The sequence below is a fragment of the Galeopterus variegatus genome, unplaced genomic scaffold (genome assembly GCF_000696425.1).
Source record: "Galeopterus variegatus unplaced genomic scaffold, G_variegatus-3.0.2 Scaffold2894, whole genome shotgun sequence".
Classification (NCBI taxonomy): Eukaryota; Metazoa; Chordata; class Mammalia; order Dermoptera; family Cynocephalidae; genus Galeopterus; species Galeopterus variegatus.
The window spans coordinates 95178-122806 of NW_007729005.1; the positions used below are offsets into that span (position 1 = coordinate 95178).

At 33.5% G+C, this 27629-nt stretch overlaps 1 protein-coding gene across 1 annotated transcript in view; it reads right to left on the minus strand.

Moving 5' to 3' along the window:
• Positions 1–7388: 7388 nt before the first annotated feature.
• The window catches only part of MEMO1 (mediator of cell motility 1), a 135811-nt gene continuing 115570 nt past the window's right edge, over positions 7389–27629 (minus strand). The window contains exons 7-9 of the mRNA XM_008583356.1: positions 20868–20944; positions 9293–9397; positions 7389–7939 (exon numbers count right to left, since the gene is read on the minus strand). Of these exons, the coding sequence (XP_008581578.1) occupies positions 7808–7939; positions 9293–9397; positions 20868–20944 (314 nt within the window). The 3' untranslated portion in view covers positions 7389–7807. The remainder of the gene's footprint in view (positions 7940–9292; positions 9398–20867; positions 20945–27629) is intronic.

Consider the following 27629-nt stretch of genomic DNA (forward strand, 5'->3'; position numbering starts at 1 on the left):
AAGGAAGGAAGGAAGGAAGGAAGGAAGGAAGGAAGGAAGGAAGGAAGGAAGGAAGGAAGGAAGGAAGGAAGGAAGGAAGGAAGGAAGGAAGGAAAAGACTACAACAATAAGCTGAACTTTCAAGGAGAGAACAAACCTAAGGATGCTAGAGATGGGGGGAGGGTAGGAGGGGGCTTGGGAAGTGATAGGTCTGGCAAAGGGCATAAAGAAATATCATGATGTGTAGGAATGAATATGCTAATAATAAATAAAAATTTTAAATAAAAAAAAGAAGTGACACAGAAAAGAGGAGGAAGAAAATAAAGAACACATACTTAACAGTTTCCTGCTGTGAGCAATAAGGTGCAGTCCCACTGGGAACTCTAGGAGACAGTATAAAACATGTGCCAGGGTATCACAAGGAGGATGAAGGAGCTGGAACAATTATCCTCCAACTCCCATCCACCACTGGCTGAGGGCTGCTCCCAGGGCATTATCTTACCAGCACTTCCTACCTGCCCAGTGTGCATCAAAAAAATGCAAGGCAGAGTCGCAGGTGCTCACAGGACACTTCATGCACCGACTGGAATGGTGAGAGTCAAGTATCTGCTACAAAGTCTCACCATCAGTAATACTCACATACCAAATGACTCAAACTTCATTTTTGTCATTGTCCCATTACACAGAAACAGTGCATTTTAATGATGTAATAATCAACAGATTAGAATTTTGAGGTCTTAAAGTAAAACTTCTGGCAGAGAAAATAGAAGTCTACAGAGTTATTAGGAGTATTCGAGCCTACAAAAGAGAAATTTGTTTTATCTGAATTAGCCAAAATAGACATTTCATAAATGATTCTGCTCTTAATTGAAGTTGCAAAACCCCAATACTTTTTTAATTCAATAGGATATCTCAAACAGTCAGCAGCAAAAACAAAATGCAGAATGATATGATACAGCATTTGAAATACACAGGACTGACTGGCCAGTTAGTTCAGTTGGTTACAGCATGGTGCTAATAACACCATGGTCCAGGATTCAATCCCTGTACCAGCCAGCTGCCAAAAAAAAGAAAAGAAATACACAGGACTGAAAATCAGAAGAACTGAATTCTTGTTCTAGCTCTTATACTAATTAGCTATACAAACTGAAGAAAGTCATGTAATTTGTATGTGCCTCAGGTACTCTATCAGCAAGTTAAGGTAATAGTGTCTGACCTTATAGTTGAGATTGAGGGAAAAAACAGCTGTAAATCAGATATTAAAATTTGAAAGAGTGGGCCACCAAGGGCATCAGCCACAGCACTCCCCACCCCCCATGTTCACATCCAGCCCAGCAACATCCACCTAGCTGCCACTGCAGGAAGCACCCCAGGCTCCTGAGCTGGGGTTGGGGTGGAGGGCCGAAGGCCTCAGTTTGCAACTCTAATGTCTGCATCCAGCTCAGTGACAACCAACGACCACCAAGTAGCTGCTGTAAGTGTCCAGGGCTCCCCAGCCAGTATGAGGAGGTTGCCACCTTCCTCCCCCCGGCAACCTATACCCCTTCCCTTTTGCTTCCCCCCCTCCCCCAACTGCTCCACAATATCTTAGAATGTAAAAAATAATAATAAATAAATTTTTAAAAATAAAACAAAAAAGTAAAATTTGAAAGTGTAATATATTAAATAAGATGCCTTCGTTCTTGTCTCAAAAAGTCAAAGGTGGAAAGGCCCTTAGAAGTCATGTTATCCAATTCTAAGTCACATTAATAAAGAAATAAACTCTGCTCTAGAAAGGAGCAGTAATTTGTTGCAGCAAATCAGTAGCAACTCACTGGCAAAGCTGAAAATAGATTCCAGTCCAGTGCTTCTAACACTCCACAGTGTTTTTCCACTTGAGAGCTGGCTGCACATGTCATTGTGCATGCAGCTAAAGTACATTAGAATTAACTTTTAAAAATTTTGCAACACCTTTTAATAATGCTAAACACCATAGGATACTGCTAAATATGAACTAGATATCATGGGCCAATGGTTTCAAATTTACCAAATCACCTACATTACCATTTGTTTCATTTGACATTATGTATAGAGAGCACAGGAATATCAAATTTTACCGTCTTTTGAAATTAGTGAGGAGGATGATTTCCACAATTAAAAACTGAAAATAGAAAAGGCCAATTATAAGGTACTTCCAATTAAAAAGTTTATGCTTGGGCCGGCCCGGTGGTGCAATGGAGAGTGCGCTGCTTGGGAGCGGGGTGGCGCTCCCGCCGAGGGTTCGGATCCCATGTGGAGACCGGTTCCCGCTCACTGGCTGAGCGTGGTGCGGGCGCAACACTGAGGGTTGCGATTCCGTTGCCGGTCCCCGATACGGGCGCGACACCGAGGGTTGCGATCCCGTGACCGGTCAGTAAAAAAGACAAAAAGGAAATAAATAAATTAATTAATTAATTAAAAGTTTATGCTTTCCTGGCCCTTAGGAAACATTTCACATGGGGCTGGCCAGTTAGCTCACTTGATTAGAGCACAGTGTTTTAACACCAAGGTCAAGAGTTTGGATCCCCCTACCCGCCAGCAGCCAAAAAGAAAAAAAAAATTTCAGGTGAAAAGCCTGTCTTTTGTTCTCCTTGCTCCAAAATTCAACTCACTGAAATGGAACAAACACCAACTGAGTGTCTATTATGTGCTAGATTCAAGTGAAAAAAATTTTAATGGAAAAAACAATTATCAGAAAGAAGTCCATTTATAAAATAGTTAAGTTAAAAATACCTTTATTAAATCTAATTCAACAGTCTTCAATTTTTAAAAACTCACAATACTTAGTCAATATGATCTAATTTTCTTTTGTTTTCATCTCGTTTTAGTACTTTTTACTTAAGTGTATGTAACATCACATTCAGAACATCATGGTGATAAAATTAAAATATTTTTCAAAACTTTACATTGGCAGATTTAAAGATCAGACCTCAGGTCCTGCTTATAGTTGAAGACACTTGGCCTTTGATAGCTTTTTAATAATGGTATTTATATTCTCTTTGGTTTCATTAGGATAATGGGGGGGGGATGGGACTACATCTAATAACGTTACAAACCTTACTTTGCAGTATAAAATATGCATTTGAACATAATTTACAATTTATAATGAAAAACCAACTGTATTATGGCTTTCAAAATCAGAAAAAAATTGGCTTTTTTAATTCTTTCCATTATTTTTATAGGGGGATGGCCAAAACCTCGCATTAGAATTAAACGCGCACAAACACACACACACACACACACCACACCACACAGTAGTAAATGTGATATATTCTAGGTGCGAACCACTCTGGAATCACCAGAGAATCCTAGAATAAATCACAAATTTGAAACTCTAAAGTTCTTCTATTAGTACTAATGAACTCATAAAGACTGGGCAGGTAAACAAAATCCCTTCACAATAGTGACTTTTAAAGAGGTAGAGGTCCCAGTAACTGCATTACCTGAGGGAGCTTTTACAAAACATATAACATGGTCATTGACGACAGTATGCCACGTCACTCAGTCGTATGTGCAGGTATGTGATGGGGATAGCAGAAGAGAAAGTGGGCAGGGAAAACATCTTACCTGCCAGCTGCTCCAGGTTTCCCTTCTAATAAGTTGACACTAATCAGTATAAAAAGAGCACAGTCCCTCAATACCCTTTTCTGCTACTTATATGGTTCTCTTTTAGATTGAAAAAGCACCTCTGTTTAAGAAAGTGAAGTCACATATTCAAAGACAAACTTAAATTTATTTTAAAAAATGGAACTTTGCCTTATATTTAAATGTTTTAATTAAAACGAGGTAATTAATTATTCTAAGGTTCCACCAGTAACCAGTGTCTCACCACTATTAAGCAACAATCATCTCTTTAAAGTTAGTGTTAAATGATCAAAATCAACTTTGATTTAAAAATAATTTAACAGTTTTACACAAATGAAATAAGTTCCATTACTAAGTCCATTAGCTTTTTTCCAGCTTGGTGATCCATAATAAAACATACATATATTATAAAATAATATCCTCAGGTGATACGGATACTGACACTCCAGGGATCCTACTTTAAGAATCACTGATCTAGCTTTCGTTTGAATACTTCTAATGATTTTATGAAGACAAAGCCAATTTTCATGAATAGAAATTCTCATACTGATTATTAAATATGGAACCAGAAACTTTCATTTCTTACTCCTAGTTTTTCCACCTAGAACAGCAAAGAACAATTCTATTCCTTCTTACATATAGCAGTCACTCAAATTTTCTTTGACCACATCCCACTCTCCTTACTATTCACAACGTTCATCATTCTGGCTACCTCTCTACGTTCCATCAAGTCCTTAATACATGGCACTCAGAACTTAACACAATAACGTAAGTTTTAGTCTGAATAGCAGCTTGCACATGGTCTGTTATATGTCCTAGTCAATAACAGTTTTGTAACTATGTGAGGTCTTTCAGCAACTGTATCACAGTACTTCCCAAATGCCGGTCTACAGACTGATACTATTATTAGATGAATTTTTCAGTGATCTAGAATAAGTGAGAAAATAACAGTGTAGTACTTTTTTCATCAAGTTAAAGTTATTCAAATTAAGTTACTTTCATTCTGAATATATGTCCTTTCTAAATAAATATTTTATTTCTTAAATAAAATAATAGAGAAGCAAGATGGTAGTTATTTTTCCAAAAATCCAGCACTTACTTACCTGTTCAATGAGCTAATCTTAACATCTCTGAAGGACTCACTAGTGGAATAGTGAAGAATCCACGATTATGCTGCTTTGTGTACTCTATGGTAAAACAAAGTTGCTAAAAATAACTCAAAAGTATATATTAAAAAGAAGCAACTATATAGAACTACGTAATAATTTCTTTTACATTTTAGATTCCAAATACAGAACACTTTTAAAGGCACTTGAAGAAGGAAAGCTTTAAGTCCAACAACTTGATATTAACTGCATTAAATAATGCAAATTAATTTCCCTTTTGTATTAAATAACAATACTTTTGTTTCACATGTAGAGTTGAAATCAAAAGATAACCTCTAATCTAATTCAATCACGTAGCTATTTAACATAAGAGACACCAGAATCTCTGAAAAATAAAGTCATAACACCAAAGTTTGAAACTAGAAAGCACTTAAGAGATCACCTCCATATTTTACAGGTGAGAAAGTTTCAATATGACATGAAATAGGTAAGTTCAGAGAACTAATTAGTGGCAGAGACATAACTAGAACCCAAACTCAACTATCAGTTTGGAACTCTTTACTACTTCACGACCCGATATGAAAGACGTGTTCATATTCTAGGAAAGGGTGGAGTGATGCTGAAATATCTGAGAGTTTTAAAAGTGCAGTAAACATATTCCTAGGACTACAGTCCACCAACCTAGGCAAACCTCTTGTACTTATTTTAATCAATCAACTATAAAATTACAGAAAGACAAAAAATGATTAATTGTAAAGCAACTCTTATTAGAATGATCAAAGAAACAACCAATTATTTGCTTAACAAATTGTCAAAGATTAGAAAAAATAATGATACTGGTGAAGCAGCAATATGATGGATACTCACACATTGCTAATTCAGTACAATACTTCTGAAGGGTAATTTGGCAATATTTTAAAGAGCCTAAAAAGTTCTCACTGTCTAAACCACTTATTCCTTTTCCATAAATATATCCTAAAGAATGAATCTAATATAGAGTTCAAATTTTACATACAATAATGTCCATTCCACTATTATTTATAGATGTGAAAGATAAGAAACAACCTAATATCCAAAGAGAACTATGGTTAAATTATGGTATATTAATATAATAGAATATTAGGCAGCCATTTTTAAAGAATCACATTTTCAAAGACATGGGGAAATACTTATGAAATGAAGTTAGGTTATAAAAAACAGGTACATCACTATATGATCAGTATAATCTCAATTTTGTTATTACATACACGCACACAAACACATATATACACACTCATACATATAAATAGCATAGACAAAGACTGAAAGGAAATTCAGAAAAATATTAACAGTGTTATTATCTCTGTGTAGTGAGATTGCAGATAATTTGTTCTCTTTATACTTCTCAGTATTTTCCAAATTTTCTGTAATAATCATATATTAGTTTTATACTCAGAAAACATTATTTTAAAAATTCACTCTGCAGTCAATTTTGAAATTTTCATTATCTCTATTAAACTAAGAATAAATATTTGTTGTATTACAAAAGTACTTCTGTAGTACTACAAATATTTATAGTACTAAATGCTAAGAAGTAAATCACTAATGTGTAAGAGTATAATTTCCACATATATAGGTGGATAATTTTGAACCAAAAAGGTAACATTATTTTATCTCATTCTTGAGTACAGAAAGTTAATATTTAATAAGTAAGAAACATATTTTCAAATAAAATTGGTGCAAGGCATCTAAAAATTGTGCTGCTCTGGTATAACATTGAAGATATAAACACTCTCCAATGTAACGGAGATACCTAGTGTTAGGTTAAAACAGGTATAATTCAGTACATGCATGGTAGTCAAATAATTAACTAAATGAATTACTTTTTTTTTTTTTGCCAAAGTGACTAGAATTGGTCTATGCTAAAGAAAAAAAGTAATACAACACCATACCATTATTTTAGTTGGAAGAGCCGCACCAAAAATCATGACAAAAAGTATAGAACTATAAGAAAATCCAGTGTTTTTGTTGTTGTTGTTATTGTTAATGATTTCTTGGTAAAAATTCAAGTAAAACAGTCAAAATGCTTAAAGCACTGAAAAAGTGTAGCCGTGTATGGTCTGCAATGATTTTAAAAACACTAAGAACAACTCTTCAATGTTTCCTCATTTGCAGACTATCAAACATAACCTTTGAAGTGAAGGATTATATCTATGTCCTTTTACCAATCTTGAATTTATATTCTGTTATAATATAGTAATGACACAAAGGGATGTCACAAACAAAAAGGCAAACTGCACATAATTTTAAAAGTTAACTTTAAAATTATGATTCTAATTTCTGTGATTAAAAAAACACATTAACATGTAAAATATAAAATACGTCCTAATATATTTTTACATAAGAGCTGAGGTTTACCATTTTTAACAAAAATTCTGAGATGAAATTAATAAAAAACAATTTTCATATATACCACAGAGCAATAAGTTTAAATCAGACTATTTTGAGTTGTGTAGCCCTTTATTAGCAACTAAAATAGAAGGTATCTGTTGTACAACATGGGTAGTAATTGACTAACTGGAGATTTATTATACTCTAATACAGATCATTTATAAATGCAATTTCTTTATTAAAAAGCTTCCACCCTTTTTTGTTTGTGTACAATTTGCAAAACTATTCTGAAAGCGGAATATATGTGCACAAGTCTGCAAATACAGATCATTTATAAATGCAATTTCTTTATTAAAAAGCTTCCACCCTTGTTTGTTTGTGTACAATTTGCAAAACTATTCTGAAAGCGGAATATATGTGCACAAGTCTGCAAAGAGTGCAAATTTAGGATATGGTAAATGCTTTACAAGTTACTTTCAAAAAACTGCCGCAATTGGGCCTTTATATTGTCATCTTTTTTGATCAAAATATTTTGATGCCAGCCTTCCTTCCACTGCCCTAAACTATAAAGCATTTTTTAATGAGTTGAAATTAAGGAAGGACTACACCTACTAGAAAAGAGAAGAAAGTTCTATAAGTTTGAGGTTTCAGAATCCCCCAAACCAGGACCAGTATCTTGGTAAAGGCCAGACTGGGACCCCGGAAAGAGTATGAGTATGTGCAGGTGGCATCCCTGAGGATTCAGAGCTTCAGTGGACTGTGAGTGCTCCAGCTGCATAACTCACTGAACTGTCTTGCCAGTTTCTACACTGGCTTGACTGGGCATAATTCAAAAAGGAAAAGCTCATATTCATTCCATTCTTCTGGAGCTCTGTGATAGCCTAGAAAAAGAAAAAATTGATTATGAGAGACATCAGATAAAAAGTGAGCACTCTTTGAATATGCTGGTGGTCTGACTTTGTCCACTTCACAGGTGAAGCCTAGATCTCTTTCACTTTTCTCTTTTTTCTCGATTTCTCTTGCTGCCTCATATTAAACAGAAAAAAGAGAAAATTCCTTATTTCGTTATCTCAAAGAACTTATTCTCATCTAGCTTCTTGATAATTAAATATCAGTCATCCACCCTATCTCTCCCTGTAATTAATAAGGCCAATATTTTTTCAACCACAATATATTTTTCTCTATTCTCTAAACCAAATCCTAGCCACTTCTGTCTTAGTACGTTGGAGTCTTTTCTTTGCCTGTCTCGAATAAACTTGAAATGTATATAAATTAAGTTCCAGATCTAAGAGGTACGCTAGGATTTTTACTTTAATTGTGGATTAGTTCATTATTTATTTTATAAAAATTTTATTTGATTCAATTCCAGCTTTAGGAAATTATTGCAGTTTATTCTAGCTTAAATTTCAGAAATTAATTTAAGCCCTTGACAGGTTTTAATTTCAATCAATACTGCTTAAGCGAAAAACTTCCTAAAAATCCACAATATACTATCTTTCGAATCTTACTAAAATAAATCCGTACTTCAAGGCTGGACTATTCTGGACTACATTACCTTCCCCATTATTTCTCTGCCTCTCCAAACAAATGGACCCATTATTACTTCCTCCTCTCATTTCTCAGTATACACTTTTTTTTAAACAGTGTCACATTTTTCTTTCAGGAAATTTATACTACTTTACTTATTAGGGGAAAAAATCAATGTTATATCTCTTTTTAAAATCCAGCTAACCAAAATTTCTGCCTCTTACACTCCTTAAATAAAATAAACAGTATTACTTTTGTTTTAAAGAAAAATACATGTCATCTGTCTTGCTTTATTAAATTATGAACATCTAAAGTTCAAGAGGTAGATCTACAATTTATTTTTCATAGTCTAGAACACTAAGTAAAACCAAAAAATTAATAAAGAATATATCTCCTGAAAGGTGACTTTAGTTTATACTTGTAAAAAGTATATTGAAGTTAACAGAGTCAGGAGAAAATATGGGTCTCTATTCTAAATAACTTTCTGTATTTAACAGAAAGTACTGACCTATATTCCAGTAATAAATAATTTCATTCAAGAAATCAAATGAAAATCCAAATTATGTTAAAGTTACTAGAAAGAAAATCTACATGTAAAATATATATGTAAAACCAATGATCATATGTATCACAAAGATAACAATTAAGATATTTTGAAACATCACAGGATCAAATATTAAAAGTCAAGGCTTCTTAAAGATACTCACATTTAATAACACCCCAATGGGATGTCTTCCACATATAGTATTATGGTATTTCTTCAAGTAATTGCTAAACGATACAGGGTCTAATTGTTCTATAATACTCATACCCTAAAAAAAAGAAGAAAAAGAAAATGAAAGAAAAAGAAAAAACGAAATTTATTATATTCTAATTATATCTTAAAACTGTTACTTAGAGATAAACATAATTTTTCAGTAAGGACACACAAAGAAAATACATTAAATAAACCTTGTGAAACATCAAACTCATTCATCAAAGGTAATCTCATTATAGTCAACTCCCTATTGACAGAAAACTTTTAATCCCTAGTTTATTTTCTCTATCCTACAGGTATGTTTCTTACCACCTTCACTAGATGTCATTTAGCTCACAATCCTCAAACATTTCAACAGTTTTATATTTTCCTTATATAAAGAATATTTATAAAAGTAAATCTGCTATGAAAATTTTCATATGAAATCTGAAATTAAAATTGATTTATGGCTGTTTTTCCCCATATCCATTATATTCCTCCTGACATTGGCAAGAAAATTCAAGAGTTAATTGTAATTTAATTATTTCTATAACATATACTTAAATATTGACAGTACGTTAAGGCATTTTAAATTACCAGTAATTATCCAGGTATGTGATAAAAAGAAAATGCCACAAACTGAGAAAATAGTTAACATATTTTAATTAACCTAAAGTTCATGAACTCTGATAAATGCTTAAGCAACATGACTTTTATGAACAAGTTTTAAAAAGGAAAGCTTTTTATCTCTATGTTTTAAACTAGAATGCCTTTCAAGATTTTAATTCATAATAAAACTTTTTAGACTACTGTTACAATAACCACTATGCCTTGAACACTTGTTTATACTAAATTCTGCACTCTCCAAATTGTGAAAGAAAATGAAGTAATTAAGACCAAGGCTTTAAACTGGAGTCAGGAGACTGCAAGAGGACTGCACTGACACCTGCTAAGGATCAAATGACAGGATGCTCAACAGACTTGGATAACAACTGAAATCGGTATTCGCCAGCCTTCAACATCTCTCAGCTGGAAGTACCTTAATTGACTAACCATGGGAATGGACTTGCAATTTAGGATTTCTGCCTAGCCAATGAACTGCCTCCAAGAACAATCTTTTGTGGAAATCCCCTGACTCTCCAAGTAACAGGTGAAAACTTGTGATGTCAAATCCGAAGTGGCAATCATAAACTGAATAGGCAATATTAACTGACACAGCTGCAAATTCAGGACTCTGATAAGACAACAAATATCTCCTTTAAAAAAAAAAAAGTTTATCTACATTTAATAAAATGGCTATTTAAAATTATCAGAAGTCAATCTCTCCCTAAAGCAACAAATACAGAAGAGCAGCAAACCTTCTTTAGAGGCATTTAAAAAACAAGAACTAGAATCAGTCTTTTAAATATAATCCCATAATTAATAACCATATTATCAAATCATTAGAACTGTGGAATCATTTTACAGTAAGAATATACATTTATATTTGAGGATGGTTACACATTTGGAGAGGTGGGATGGCGAAAGGAAATATTCTAAGTTTCTTTAGGAGGCATTGACTTCCAGTCAAGATGGTGGAATAGAGGGTCCCCAGTGTCACTCTCTCCCACATATCAACCAATTTACAACTATTAAAAAGCAACAACAGCCAAGCTGGGGCCACTAGAGCTCAGGGGAAGAGGAGAAGAGACCTACAGAGTGCATGAAAGTGGGAGAAGCCAAGATGAGAGAAAGAAAAAACCGCTCCAATCGTTTCATGCTGCAGCCACGTTAAGGCTGGAGCTGCTGTGTGCATGGAGCAGGAGCCTGCAAAATCCGCAACTGTGCCCTTCAGATAAAGTTGCTCAGAGGAGGCAGGGGAGAAGAGGGCCTTGGTGGCCCCTAGGCCAGCAAGACCACTAATAAGGTTCCTGTGGACCCACATAGGAGTGAGGAGCCACAACAACTGAAAAAAAGGAGCCACTCAGAGGCTGGTGAGTCATCACAAGGGACTGGAGCACGGCCCGTCCCATGGGAAGTGTTTGGAGCATGGGCGGTGGGGGAGACAGGCCCACCAGGGAACATTGGGGCACAGCAATGACAGCTGATCTGCACCCCAATCAGCATAGGACCACTCAGAGGAGACTGGTCAGGAATAAAGAACTGCACGGGGTGCCATTTGATAAAAAGACTCAGTCCCAGATGAGAGTTTCTACACAACACAGGTGCACCAGGTCTCTGGAGAGCCATAAGTACCTATAAAGTCAACTGAGCTGCACAAAAAGCTTTCCCTAGGGAAGCAGCAGCAAAGCACCAATTTAGCTCAACCACAGAGCTCAAGTACTGGTCCCAACAGGAAGTTTCCCCATTTTAGAAGTAAGCAAAGAACAAAAAATTAGTTCCTGCCCAGGCACACCACCAGTGCCTCGGGGCCTGCCTGGGGACCCGAGGCATGAAGCTGGGGACTGGACCCCCCACACACACAACGAGGCACACCACCAATGCCTCAGGGGCCACCCAGGGACCTGAGGCATGGAGCCAGGGACCAGACCCCCCCGCTCCCACAACCAGATACACCACCAGCACCAAGGAGCATGCCAAAAACATCACCTCAATGTGGGTGGCCCATCACAGCCACCACAATAAGCATGGCTGCTGCAAAAGTGGCTAGATGCCACAATCACCATGCAGAAGGTCCACCAGCCAGCCACTGGAGTACATTTACACAAGGAGAGTCACCAGCAGAGACCAAAGAAAAGAAAAGGATGTCTCTCTCCACAAAGCCCATTCCAGAGTGACAGAAGAAGTATCTGCTCTATGATAATATTGGGGGACCTGAACACATCTCTCAGCATTGGACAGATCATCTAGGCAACAAATCAACAGAGTAACAATTACTCTTTCAGAAGGAGAGAAGAAATCTAGGGAAATTAGAGGTGGGAGCAGGGAGGGAGAGGGGGATGAGGAGAGATTGGACAAGGGGCATAAAGAATAAGTATGATTTGTAACAATATATATGCCAGTAATATTGATTTGATCAACATATCTCAACGTTGAACCCCCAAAATATGTATAATGAATTGTGATTCACTAAATTTTTTTTTTAAAGAGGCATCAAGATAAAATCTTAACAGTGAAAGAAATTATATGTAAAAAATAAAATAAAAATCACCTTCAAGACAGCAGTGCTAAGAAGCAATGTACTAATAAATGGCTACCTTACAGATATTATAAAACCTACCAAGAAACTACTGGCCTATGTTGAAAAGAAAGTGAGTTGACAAATATGAATAATTTTGCCTTTCAAAACAGTAGACAGAAAGGAAGAGAAGTACTTGATGTTCAAATTAAATAAGGCATCATATAAATTTGGAAGGAAAAAAGTTATAATAGATGACTATGATGACATTTTCAGATTCTCCCTGCCAAATCAGAAATAATTTGCCAATGTCCATAAATGATGACATGTGACCATATAAAATACATAAAATATGTATAATTGTGGCTAACAGTTCAAGTAAGTAATCAAAAGTTCACAAAATCTATGTCTTATAAGTTCTGCTTTAGTCACGTAATGAAATTGCAAAATACTAATTACCGCCCCCCCAAAAAAAGATCTGTAGCCAATAAAACAAGAAGATTGCTACAAGAAGACTTTCAGAATCATCTACTTCTCCTATATACTACAGGTACTTACATTTTCCCAACTACAACATTTGGAAGATACGGTTTGTTTTCATATATATTTTTCTTTATGTGCTTTTTTGCATAATTCAAATGTTAGAGATATAAATATTTTGCAGTAAGAAAAACAGCTATTTCTCTTTTACTTTTGGAACTTAGAAATGGTTTTACTTATCTTCTAGCATTTTAATGACTACATTTAGTAAGTCTTTTCTGATAAAGGACCAAAACTTAATTAACACATTAATTTTGAAAAAATATAGTCTGGGGGCTGGCCCGGTGGCGCACTGCTACAGTGCGCCGCTTGAGAGCGCAGCGGCGCTCCCGCCGAGGGTTCGGATCCCACATACAGACTTGTAATAGAAAGTGCACATATACAGCCGGGTCTCTGTATCCATGGGTTCGTAAATCCAAAATATATATTAAAAAAAAAAAAGAAGAAGAAGAAGTAACAACTATAAAAAATAATACAAATTAAAAAATAAGAGTATAACTATTGACACAGCATTTACATAGTATTAGGTATAAGTAATCTAAAGAGATTTAAAGTTTACAAAAGGATGTGCATAGGTTATATGCAAATACTATGTGCCATGTTATATAAGGGACTTGAGCATCCTCAGATTTAGTATCCACAGCGGGTGGGAGGTGTCCAGGAACCAATCACTGGGGAACCCTGAGGGACAACTATATAGATACATGAATATATAAACAAGTAAGTTTATGTCTACAGATAACCCTTCTTATTATTTTGATCCATATATTCTAACTCCCAGAACTGACTTTTAAGTTGAATTAACAGTACGCTCAAAAAAGAACAGAACATTTATGAGCCATTTAAAAATTCTGTATATAAACTAAAATATTTCAATAAATAGACCACAGAAATCGACTCCAAGTCAAATGTTAAATCAAATATTATATTCAAGCACATTAACATGAAACAAATACTCAATATGTATTCAGAAATTGTATTCCAAGCTATTTAAATAAAATTTTAAAAACTATATTTGGTAATTTTGGATGTCTAAAGTAAAGTAAATCAGATGCAGACTGAGAAGTCAACCTGAACTTACTGGTTCTACTATTTACAACTTATTCTTTTAATTAACAAAAATTTCTAACTAAGCTAGCAAAAAAAGGCAATAATTTCAGGAGAAGTTACACGAGTCATGCCAATGGATAACTGTTAAGTCTTTTTGTTCCGCCTCAAGGTAGGAAACCAAGGTCCATCTATTTGCAGATCATAGTAAAGAAAGAAAATAGAACTAGTCCTCTTATGGTAAACTAACAATCAACATAGAGATAAAAGAAAGACTAAAAGAACTGTTAAATATGAACGTCTACACAACAGAGAGATGAAGAATATTAAAGAATTTAAATGTGACAATTTCAGAATTCCAGAGAATGGTATGTTCACTGACTTCAGAGCATCACATAAATCAATGTTGTTGGGAAAACATCTTCCTTGTGCTAAAAGCATCAATTCCTCTGATTTACAAATTCTTACATTTGCAAAATTAAGTGTTCTGTGATTAAGTACACAAATGATTTAAAGGGCTGAATGGAAGGCAAGGGAAGAGAAGATAAATGGAAAATTTTGTTGTACTTCAACAGATCAGGGGCCACGGTAGGCCAGTTCAAATTCACCCACAAAGCTAATTTAGGAATAAAGGTGTTATTTCCATACATTACTGAAAGGAGATCTCCAGGGAAGGGTGTAGACAACTATATTTAAAAAAAATTTCACAAGTGATTTTAGTTGTAGTGATGAGGTTAAGGATTACTACAACAGACAATCCCATCTCTGCCCTGGCTTTAATTACTTATTGAGAACTCCCAAACTTATATCTCTAGTCCTGACTCCTCTGAGCTCCAAACCAAGAGTCAACCCATGAACAGTTAGAATAAAAGTTCTATGACAGCAGAGACCATGTTTGCTTGTTTACTGACATATCTCCACCAGAGCCTCGAACTGTGAATGTACTCAAAAATAACTGGCAAAATGAAAATCCAAATGCCTACTTGACATCTCCACTTGGATTTCTTGAAGGCAACAGCAAACATAACACATTCCTAATAGAGTTTATGATCTCCCTTCCCCACAAAAAAAATTTGGTCCTCTATTCTTGTGCTTCTGACCTAAGTGAATAGGAAAACCACCCAACCAGCATCGTAGCCAGATATTTACAAGTCATCTTTAACACTTTATTCAACCCCTAAGTTCAACCCATCTCCAAGTCTTATCATCAATTTGTCTCCAAAATATACTAAATATATCCACTTCTGTCCCTATCTTCCACCATGACCACCCCGCCCATTGTCTAAATTACCATCATGTCTCACCTTGACTACCTAACTGGTCTCCATATCTCCTCTGGCCTTCCTCCAACCCTTTTGCTATACTGAAGCCATATGATCTATTTAAATATAAGCTAATTTTATCACTTCCCTGCTTAAAATCCTTCAAACAGGCTGTTCCCGACTCTTTAGCTTCATTTCTCACCACCCCCCCATCCATTTATCCACCCATTCATTCAACAAATATATATATTAAGCACCCATTCACAGACACTGGGATACAAAATGGACAAAGTCCCTCTTTTCATGAAGCTCATAATCTTATAGGGGAAGCAGCCACCAAACAAATGAACAAATGAATAAGAAGTCACATAGTAGTAAGTACTAAGAAGAAAAATTAAGCAGGGTAAGGTCACAGAACAACTGTTCACTTCAGGAACTTAATGGAAAATCATGCACATTTTTTGGGTGTCCCAGTCATTAGGAGATGCTATCAGAATTCAGTGGGATTCCAGGGATGCTGATACAGAGGACAGTCACATACACAAATAACTGTTCTCCATCCACAAGACTTTTACATGTCCATTTAGGTAAAAAAATAAAATAAAACTTAAAAAAAACCTGCTTCTAATTATCTACACCTTAATTCCATTTTATATACAAACAGAGACATTTTGCATGATTTTAACATACAGTGGATTTCCCAGGAATGAAACCATCATTTAAAGTGGTTTTGCTTTGTTTACAAGTTTACTCAGAATTGTTCACCATTTTGGAAAATCAAGTCACTCAGAAATGGTACTTAGTAATTTGAATCACAAATAAAACACCTATATTAAGTTTGCATTTGTAGCTGTTATATTAATGATATTATGCAGAAGCATATAACTACACTGTATCTTCTACTATAGTTGTATCTAAGCATTTACATTCTTAAATATATACTAATTTATTATTAATTACTTTCCATGGTACTTAGTAATTTGAATCACAAATAAAACACCTATATTAAGTTTGCATTTGTAGCTGTTATATTAATGATATTATGCAGAAGCATCTAACTACACTGTATCTTCTAATATAGTTGTATCTAAGCATTTACATTCTTAAATATATACTAATTTATTATTAATTACTTTCCTTTTCATATTACAGTTAGGATATTCATATTCCTTAATTGTTATAGAAAGATTCTATTCATTAATTCACTCATTTGAAAAATATTTATTGAGCACCTACGTTATGTTCTAATCATTATTCTATGCACTTTGGATACATCAGTGAACAAAACAAATATCCTGACTGATAAAAATGTAGTAAGTAGATAGTTTAATTTGTTAGAAGCAAAAGTGGATCATGGTAAGATGGAGTGGGAATGCTAGAAGGGTTGGGTGTAGGATGAAAAATTAATAGGGTAGTCAGTAAGACCCACTGGGAAGGAGAAAGATGAGCAAAGACTTGTGGTAAGTGAATGAAACTGTCAAGTGCAGAAAGGGCAAAAGCTCTAAGCAGGGCACATACGTGGCATTATTGAGGAACAATAAGGAAACCAGTGTGTAGACAGTAGAGTGAATGAAGAGTAAAGGTAAGAGAGAAATAGATCCTTGTAGCCCACCCATTTAAAGACACAGGCTTTTATTCTGACTGAAATGGGGAAATATTACAGGGGACTTGGGCAGAAGCATGACATGATCTATGTTTTAAAAAGATTCCTTTTGAAAAAAAAAAGATTCCTTTTGGTTCCTACTTTAAGCCACTTGAGAGTGAAGAAGACAAGAGCAGGTTTAAGAAAACCAGTTAGGAAAGTAGAAGGATAGAGCTGCCATCAACTGAACTGGGAAAGTCTATGAATAGAACAGGTTTTTGTGGGGAGAAAATCAGGAGTTCAGTTTTAGGCATGTTTTGTTCGAACTGTCTATAAGACATCCAGGTGGAAATATCAAGCAAGTAGCTGGTACGTATGGTGTTTGAGAGAGTGGTCCTGGCTGAAGTTATTCTTATTTTTGATGCAAAAAGCATGGCATCAAAAAAAAGCATTGCTTTTTCATAAAATTTAGTGCAAACATGCTAAAAAGCATTTCCAAGAAGACTTTATTTACTCTGGAAACTTTTAGTACTGAAATACCTTTTAAAATCATTTTCTGTATGGTTAGCTAACCAAAATAAAGATAATTTTAATGAAAAATTTACATGCATACCACTAATAATTTACATTTCACATATCCCAGCAATTTATTCTTATAGATATTCTTTCCTAAATCAAAAGAAAATACGAGGACAAAAACCAGGCAGAAATGAGAATCATATAGATGATATCATTTGGAGAGTCATATCTTTCTGAGACTTAAAATTTGAGATTAATGTTACTGTGAATTTCGAAGTGAACTCAGTTTCCATCTTTAAAAACTCTTCCTTTGGTTGTGCTTCCCTGCATCTCCTCATTCATCAAACCAGTTAACACTCAAAAAATCCCCTATTGCTCCTTTCTATCATAATCAAACTGGTAAAGAAGAATTTTGGCACTTGGTCTTCGCCTCTTCATTCAATTTAGCTTCTAACCTTAAATTATTCTTCTAAAACTGCTCTTACAAGATTCTTAACTTAATTCACCTCTGCACAGCATTTGATACTCCCCCTCCCTCTGTGTTAAAGCTGTCTCCTCTCTGTGTTATCACCCATTCTCAGTTTTCTCTAAGCAAAATTCTTTTGCTATTTTTCTATTATCTCCTCATTCGCTTAATGACAGTATTTCCCTCTGACCTAACTCCTCTTTTCTTCCTATTCTACAAGTATATACTCAGTCTGGACATTGACATTACTCTCTCTGGACAATGGCATTAATAACCTTTCTTTCCATCTACTTCTCATACACCACTAATTTCAAAATGTTTATATCTATCCAGACCTATCTTCATGTTCTAAACCAGCACTGGTAAGTAAAAATATAATGCAGGCCATATATATAATTTTTAGTTTTCTAGTAACCATATTTAAGAAATTATCCAGACCTATCTTCATGTTCTAAACCAGCACTGGTAAATAAAAATATAATGCAGGCCATATATATAATTTTTAGTTTTCTAGTAACCATATTTAAGAAATAAAATGAAAGAAGTGAAATTAATTTTAATATATTTTAACACAATCCAAGATATCACTTCATAATGGAATCAACATAAAATATTATTTTTAAGCTATTTTATGGTTTTTTAATAAGTACCGGAAATCCAGTACCTATTTTACACTTACATCATATCTCAAGTTGCATTACACTTTAAGTACTCAGTAAATAAATGTGGTTCATAGCTACAGTATTGGAAAATGCACTTCCAAACATAACACAAAAGCAATGTCTAAAATTTTCTCCTTAAACCTGACCCCTTACATTCTCTGTATTAGTGAGTAACAGCATCTATGTAAGCATGGAACCCAGAAATCATCCCAGATTTCTTCACTTCCTTAACATGATGTAGCTAACAGTTACTAAAGTCCTTTTCATTTTACCTCCTAAACATCTCTCACATCTCTATATTGTAACAGCTTCTCTGTAAGTCTGTTTGACCAATGACCTACAAATTCCATTAAGTCAGGGACCATGTTTACTCTTCTTGTTATCTTCAACACCTCACACAGTACCAGACACATACTAGACACCCATTAACCATTTGCTACATGAATAAAATAAATGATGACAGAACTAGAAAAATTTTCTGAGGCAACTGAGAACTAAACCTCATAATAATAAGACAGATCCAGAAACCAAAAAGGACTTAAATCAACTAAAATGACAACAGCCAAAACCAAAAGAAGAGTCAATAAATTAAAATCCAAACAAAATTCTAAAAGTATTAGAAAATAGTTGGATTTAAGTTAACAATTAAGATAAATTTAAATATGATTAAATATCCTAAGAAACTGAATTTACATTCATTACATTTGGCATTAATAAAATACACTGTATGACATATTCCATCTATAGGTTCAGATCCAGATTCCTTACCAAAATATTTTATCTACTTTAGATTAAAATATATGCATAAAGCTTTGCACAATGGTAAAATTGATTTGAACTTATCACAGACTTATAGACTGACACAATTTCAAGACAATTTAGAGACCAACTGGCCCAAGTCTCTCTTCTTATAGATGAGGAAGGGAAGACTACAGAATTTAAATGATCTGTCAGAGGTCACAGAGCAAGTTAGTGACAGTTCTGCTATACTTAATACCAAAATTATTTATGTGACTTTTTAAATATTAAAACAAGTACTATGACTACCATATTACTTCATGAAAAAAATGACCGTAGGATCAATATCTATTGTACTTTTAGGGTAGATAAAATATAATTATATTTCTAAATTCTATGTTTAAAACAACAAATTGAAATACTATTTAAGAAAAATTCAAATGGCCAAAAAAGAAAAAACTAAGAATTTTTAGGAAGAACAAATGACAAGAGGAGAGAGAAAAATTGTTTGCATTTATAAAAGTAATTTTGTTTTCTTAATCTTTTTTAATAGGTCTATTTAATAGACACTTAAAGGCTGCAGAAGATAGAAACATACAGCTCAAGACTTAGTTAATATGCTTCAAATCAAAGAGAAATTAAAATCAAAACAAAAATACAATACGATATATAACAATTTGATTTACAGGAGATTTTACAGAAATACATCAATGGTGCAAATTTATTATGTTTAAAATTATTAATCTCACTAAATGTAAGTTTGAGAAGTTCTGAAAAATGTGAAGAAAACCGTCAAAATAATTTCAAAATAAACATGTCTGAAATATCAAAACTTAAAATAAAACAAAATAAAGTGTTTGTATAAATCCCTTTAGCATAATGGACAAAATTTAAGTTAGCTAAATTTTATGTATACCGGAATTCCTGCATACTGTCATCATAAGACTATGATATTATTTCCAGAAGGGAAAGTTTATAATTGACAAAATAAAGACTTTCAAGCAAACATTTTAAAATTTTAGGTTATTTACACTTCAAGTCTACATATATTTTCTCCCACAGAGCACAACTCTGAAAATTAGCTAATTCAAAAAAATCTTAAGCATCACTCAAGAACAGTAGTTTGGCCTTCTATCAAATCTAAAAATATACTAAGTTATTTAATAAGTTGTAAGAAACAACAATAGTTCAGAAAGAGTCAAAAGAAATACTACAGGTAGCCATCAAACGAATAGGAATTAAGAGTCAAGTCAAGGTATCCCATAATCTGCTACGGTTGTTACTGTTTAACAGTAAGTAATGGCATTAGTATCCTCTTGTCCCTAAAGCAAAGATACTTCTCCGAGAAGAATTTAAAATCAATATCTAATTATTCTTAAAGAGTCTCATTAACCAAATAAAATTATGATGAAGGAAATTTCTACTAGTAGAACAGGGATTATTCTTATAGTCAATATTCAGATGATGACAAATTGCATTTTGTATGTTTAATTAAAGATAGGGAAAGAATTACTAGGCCATTGTATATTTCAACATATTAAGTCTTGAATCACTAATCTGAAATTAAAGAAAAAGCCTTAGAGCATTAAAACCCCACACCTGAAAGACTTACCATTTTATCTAGATGTTCAATGGATCTATAAATCTCCCCCTGGGATTCATCATAGTAACTGTAACGGAACCTTTGACCTTGAAACAAATATCATGTACAAAATAAAATAGGGAAAAATTAGAAGCTAAAAAGAAAGCAAGCGCTTACCAAATAATTTCAGTTCTCATGAAAGGCAAAGCACAGCTTAAGCCTCTGAGAGAATCATTCCCAAGAGCCCTCATACATAAAAATAAAAGGCATATTTGGGAAGGTAATAAAGAAATGATATATCACCAGTGTTTTATGATGTTAAAAACTATTATGAACTGTAGGAACCTTAAAGTCACCAGCAATACAAAATTAAGGAAACAAAACAGCTTATAAGTTAGAAGCATTGTTAAACATTTTATCAGTCTATAACAGAAAGTAAACCCAAAGAATATGATTCAAGAATATTTGGCTTAAGAAAGCTAGCTCAGTGTAACAAAACAATGAAAGCTTAGCTTTTGCTGTACAAATGCAAAGATTTGACCTCTATTACAGAAAAAAAAAATGTGTAGATCAGAGATGCTTGTGTGATTTTTATGACCTCGATAAAAAAATTTATTTCATTTTCACACTACTTGGAAAAGGATCAATACAAGTGCCTTATGTGATGTGAATAGGACACACAAAAGGATAAATATAATAAATAGTCCTGCCCTGGCACAAAATAAGAGTATAAGCACAGAACATTCAAAGCGTAGCTGTTCTCCAAAGAACAAAGAGAGTAAAATGGAAAAAGCTTAAAAAGAAGACAGAAAACAAAAGGTTCAGAAAATAAATTGTTTCCTACTGCAGTCACATGAAAATCAAAAGTTAAATATATCCATAACTAATTATGGATTGTTATTCAAATGACTACATATTTCAGATATACCAAAATCTTTTAGCAATGCCTTTTTTCCTATGAACTCATTACTTTTATATTTCCTTAAAGATCCACCAAAATGCATTTCTAAAGGGATTAGACAGTACTAATCACGTACACACATTATGTGTCTTGTGCTTCATGTTTAAAGCAATGCTAATATAGCCAAGTGTTATGTTCACATCTGAAGAGATGTTTTTCTTTGGCTGGATAATGATGATTTTTAGTTTTCTGTTCATCTTATGAAAAATTATCTTATAAATAATGAGAAGTGCAAAATTATAAAACCCTCTTTAATGTCCTTTCCTTGGGAAAACCACACATCACAGAACGTAACACTTCATTCATTTGTTGATGCTGATCATCTTTGATGGTCACCTTTCTAAAATATACCATATTTCCTTAATTCTCACATTGGGGTCGGGGGGAGAGGGGGATACACCTGGCTGGTACGGGGAACCACACCCTTGACCTTGGTGTTATAAGGCCACACTCTAACCAGATGAGCTAACCAAGTCCAATTCTTACATTTTAACTGTTCACATACATTAACACATACAATTACTCAATGTGTAGTCCTTATCTTCCCCCAAGAGCCATTATTAAATCAGTATGCATCTTATAACTAATGATACCCTAGAACCAAGCAATGGGATCTGAAATAATATCTGCTTTCTGAATATAACAATGAAGATTACTGCATGTTGCCATAGTTATGAGATCTACTACAGTCCTTGAACTAAAAAAATGCTTAAGGATAACATAATAATTTATCACTCAATGCCTCTTATATTAAATAATTCACCAGACATTTCCTTCAAAATTTAGAGTTAGGTATACTTTCTTTTTCTTTAAAAAAAATGTATATAGTTCATACATACCTAATAATGAGAACTATATAATTGACTCTATTTTTCCCACTTGCCAGGTGGCTCTCAGAAGGCTGCTCTAAGCCAAATCTAAAGTTCAGACATAGTAACTTACTGATTCAATTCAAGGGTACTAAATTTTCACTTCTATTTCAAAGTTCTTTTAATAAAGCTACCCAAAATCTTTTGTGAAACAAATTAACAATTAAATAAATGCCTTAATCAAGAAAATTCTGACTCACTGTTGCTATAATAAGAATAATATCCTTGGAAGAAATCAAGGTAATATATACTTTGGTTCTTTGAACCTGAAATACTCCAGGTTTATACTAATACATTCTCTTTTCCTTGCTTCTGGAAACAACTGTTAGTTTTAGCTACTGACAATAAGCCTTGTTGCTGGGACATAAAAGACTGCTATTCCCAGGTGCAGAGAAAAATGCATGTACTTTGTGATAACCATTTGCTACACAAAAATCTTTTCTGCTTACTTCCAATTTCAGAGCTGTTGTTTCAAATGGCTGAAGTTGGTCAACTCTACCTTAATAGTAAGTGAAAAATGTAACTACATTTTCTATGTGAATCTCACTTAAACCTGCTTCTGAAGAAAAAGTACATGGAATATTTGAAATACTTTAAAATACTGAATCAACATGTGATTTACTGAGAATAACAAAATACACATTAAACCAATTTGCTTAATATTTTTCTATCTACTTTTTGTTACTCTTTAGTAACCAATCACATTTAGTAGCTGAAAAATTGAGTATAGTTGAATAGCTCTAAACAATCTATCAGTTAAAAAGCTAAATCCACACTACATATAGCTGCTACGATGAATAAATATTTTACTTATAACAGCTCAAACTGTCTCACGATAACTTTTAAAAATTTATAATTACTTCAGCAATGTATTCTGGTCAATATACTCATACATACAGAAAGCATCTAATTTGAAACAAACAGATGCCATCATCCTACCTTGTATGTATGTGTGTGTGTGTGTGTGTATATATATATATATGTATTTACAGACACACACATATACAACTTTACTCAATCACAACTTGGAAATTGAGTTCAAAAGACTCTTTTTTGTTTCTTACTATTAAAAACAGTAAGTTTCTCAAGACTTTAATAATAAGGGAAATGACAGCAATAGCACAATACAGTGATCATAAATGCACCTTTCATTAAATATTTATTGTTGATTTAAAATAAACTATGATTTTATGTATCTCATGAGCAAATTTATTTTACAAGTTTTCATATTTCTGAAATTTAGTAAAGGTTATGAATCTAAACTGTGAACAAATATAGTTGCCTCTGTACCTGGAGAACTGGACTTGAGTGTTTTCATAAGTATGAATAGATCATATCACATAGTAAGAGAAAATTACTTACCTGAAATTTATCCTTTCAGAAGGTACACTGGGAAAATGGATTCTTTGAGCCCCCGTTTCAACTCCAAGTATGAGCTTTCTAGCTTTAAGAGCCATTGAAACTGCCCCTAGGGGCAACATAAGCTTTGGAACTCCCCTAGTGATTATGACAGTAGTTTCTTCAGGTGCCTTCCCTCAGTTCTTTTCAAATTCAAAAGATGAGAGGAAAAATAACCCAAGAAAAAAATCCTGTAAAGCAGAAACCTTACTCTTTGAGGGAGGGAGGGTAGCTCATTTGTGAATCCATTCCAGAGCACTCTTTCTGAGAAAAAGAAATACAGGTAAGTAATTTTCCCATCTCCAAAGGTGACTGGTGATTAATGAGTGGATTCACAGAGTGTGGAGAATAAGCTCCAGGGATGTCTGTTTAACACACAACAATCAACTAATGAGGACAAACATAACAATGAATGGTACAAGAACCAACACTAATTTTTAAGTACCTCAAAACAAAAGTAAAAAATATTTGAATACCTCAACATTTAAGCTATGCACTGGACTGCAGAAATAAACAGTGACCTTGGAAAGCTTATCTATAAAGTCCCCAAAAGATCACCCAATAAGACAGACTTTCAGATATACATCCAATAAAAACTGTACTGTTTTACATTTACTTTATCATTTTTTAATACGTTAAACCATTTTCAAATATTTGAGTTAAACCTCACAACTACCTGTGAGACAGATAATTTAGGCTATTCTATACTAAGAACCTATACTGAGGACATTCATAATTCAAATTACTACTAAAGAAAAAAAGGAAAATGTAGTTCACAAAGGAAATGTTACCTAAGTAGCATCAAATAAGGTAATCATTTTTAAAAGTTAAATAGTATTGTCCTTTCATTCTGAAGTCTTAGTTATAATGTAAAAGTGTTAGCCTTATTTAAAAATGTGCAAAAGATCAAAAATGTAAAAATCAGAATGTACAAATATCTGAGAAGACAAATATGAAAGTTTGGATAAGATATATATTTCAGAAATTTGCTAACTTACACTCAAACCAATTTAAATATTTAGAAAACAGTAACACCCTCACACCCAAGAGACTAACAAAAAAGGAAGAAGAGTATGCCTAAATCACTTATCAATGCATATTAAAGAAGAAATCTGAGCAAAGACATAAATTTCATAAATATTTAGGGAAATGCCACTTTTTGTAAGTGGCACATATTTATAAGAAAGAAATTATGTATACCTAGACAATTATGTGTACCTAGTTTATGGATAAAAATTCAAAATTGCTGAAGAGACTATAGTAAACTTTATTCATAGTTTAACAAAACAACATAATCCATCATAAATATTTACCAAGTAAATTTATGATGTGCAAAACCACCAGAAAAGGCAAATCAAATATAAGCATGACTCCACTTTTAAAAAATCAATTTGTTAGATTCAATTTCATTCATAAATTTCTTAGATGTTAACAAAACTACATTAGTGAAAGCTGTCAATAATCTAAATTTGGAAATATACATTTTAGGGAAGCCGGGAAAATACAAAGACTAACAGGGTAAGTGGAGAAGAGCAAAGCTGAAACTTGGGAAAACAGAATAAAAATTCTTTTAATCAGAAAAATTAAAATAGGTCCAGGCAAAATTTCCTAAAAATACAAAGACTAACAGGGTAAGTGGAGAAGAGCAAAGCTGAAACTTGGAAAACAGAATAAAAATTCTTTTAATCAGAAAAATTAAAATAGGTCCAGGCAAAATTTCCTCATACAGAGCCATCCTATATGATGTAGAACTTGATAAGTACACAAAGTATGGGGAAAACTTAACTACAGTAAAAATCAAACACTAGCAGCAAGTGTCTTTTCACTTATTCTACTTCCTACTACTAGCTGGAAGGGTGAATGAAGTAGGATCATTGTAAGTGTTATCTGAGAAACATCATCCTATGGCACTGACTGATACATTTTCATATGTCTAAGACTGATGATGAGATAAAAAGCAGGAATTGAAATGCAGGGTTTCTTTTGCGGAATTCAAAAAAGGAGACACAAAGAAAGGGGAGAGTAGAATCTAGATTCCTGTCTTTCTCTTGGCTTGTCTCACCCAAAAACAAAACTTGAGAGTATTTTAGTCTTTCTACTTGTCTATCTCTAATGTCTCTTTTCAAGTCTAAATAAAAGCTAAGTAGGATCTAAAAGATGAACATCTTTAAAGTTAAATACATTTTTAAAAAAGAAGTCATTTTTCTAATGGGCATTGGCTAACAAGATCAACAAGAAAAATACCTTCCCGATTTACATATAGGAATCCCAACTGCCTCTATTACCAAGCTTACCACTTTATTTTTCAAAAAAGCTGGACAAAACACAAGGAGAAACAATCAGTAGAAATGAAAAATGCAGCCACTGCCAGTAATCTAATCTATTATTATTCAACAAAACCAATATTTCACTGTATATCTGAGTAATTTGTCAAATGTACCATAATCATTAAGTGATTTTTCTTCAAAAATCAAGCTATAATTAGAAATACGGAGTGTGTTAAGAGGTAACTCAATGAACCTTTTAAGGTCTCTGCGTACATGAGGAATTGGATCCTTCCTGTGAAATTACTTAGAATTCAGTGTTATGACTGCTTTCGTATGGTATAAATCAATCTGTATAGTATCTTTAAAAAAAAAAAAAAAAGAAAAAACCTCCAAAAGTATTACCTTTATGAGGATAAGCTAATTTTTGAGATGATAATCTATCACTCATTAATTTAAGAAAGATGCCCAGTGCCACTAGAGCACAAATTTGAGAAACACAAAACTTAATTCCTAAATAAAGATTGCCTACCCCATAACTAGCCAACCATTCATACTACTTCAAAAGGCATTCAAAATAGAAAATGTTAGTTACTTTACAAGAATGACAGTATTACTATGGTAGCAAGGAGGTTATCAGTTTTGGAATATTATCCATGTAACAGCTTTCACTTACCACAAACCCCCATCAAATTTCTCAGTAAGAATTAGCACAAAGCTTTCCATAAGTATAAAGTAAATACTTAATGAGTCCTGTTAGTGAAAATGATACTAAAAAATGAAGGCTTGGAAAAGTTCTATTACTTAACCAGCAAATGTAAATACAAATATTTTAGTCTCTGGATAATTCTCATAAGCTATCATTTAAAAACCTTTGGAAGTTTTGGGTTCTTTTTTATAATTATCACCTAGAAATCCTATCTTACAATTTAAATACCAAAATCTCTAAGAAATCAGGCAACAAATGGCCTAAAAATTTCCTGAGAATGTAGGTATAATATAAAACAAAATTTATCTTCTCTCTCATCCACTGTAGTTAACTATAGTAGTGGACTAGGGTTTGTTTCCTTTAAAATTCTTTATCAATGAGGTAAAAAGGATGATTCCACAGAAAAGAACAACAGTAAGGTGTTTACAGATGTTTTATATGGATTTATGTTGTGGTTTCATATGCTGCCAACCTAGAGGAGGAGCCCAGGTTCTGAAGAACAATATCATGGTAACTAATTATTTATATCATGTGATGTATAACAGCCTTAAAAATGAAGGCGGACAGGGAACCAGCTTCAAGAATTTTAAT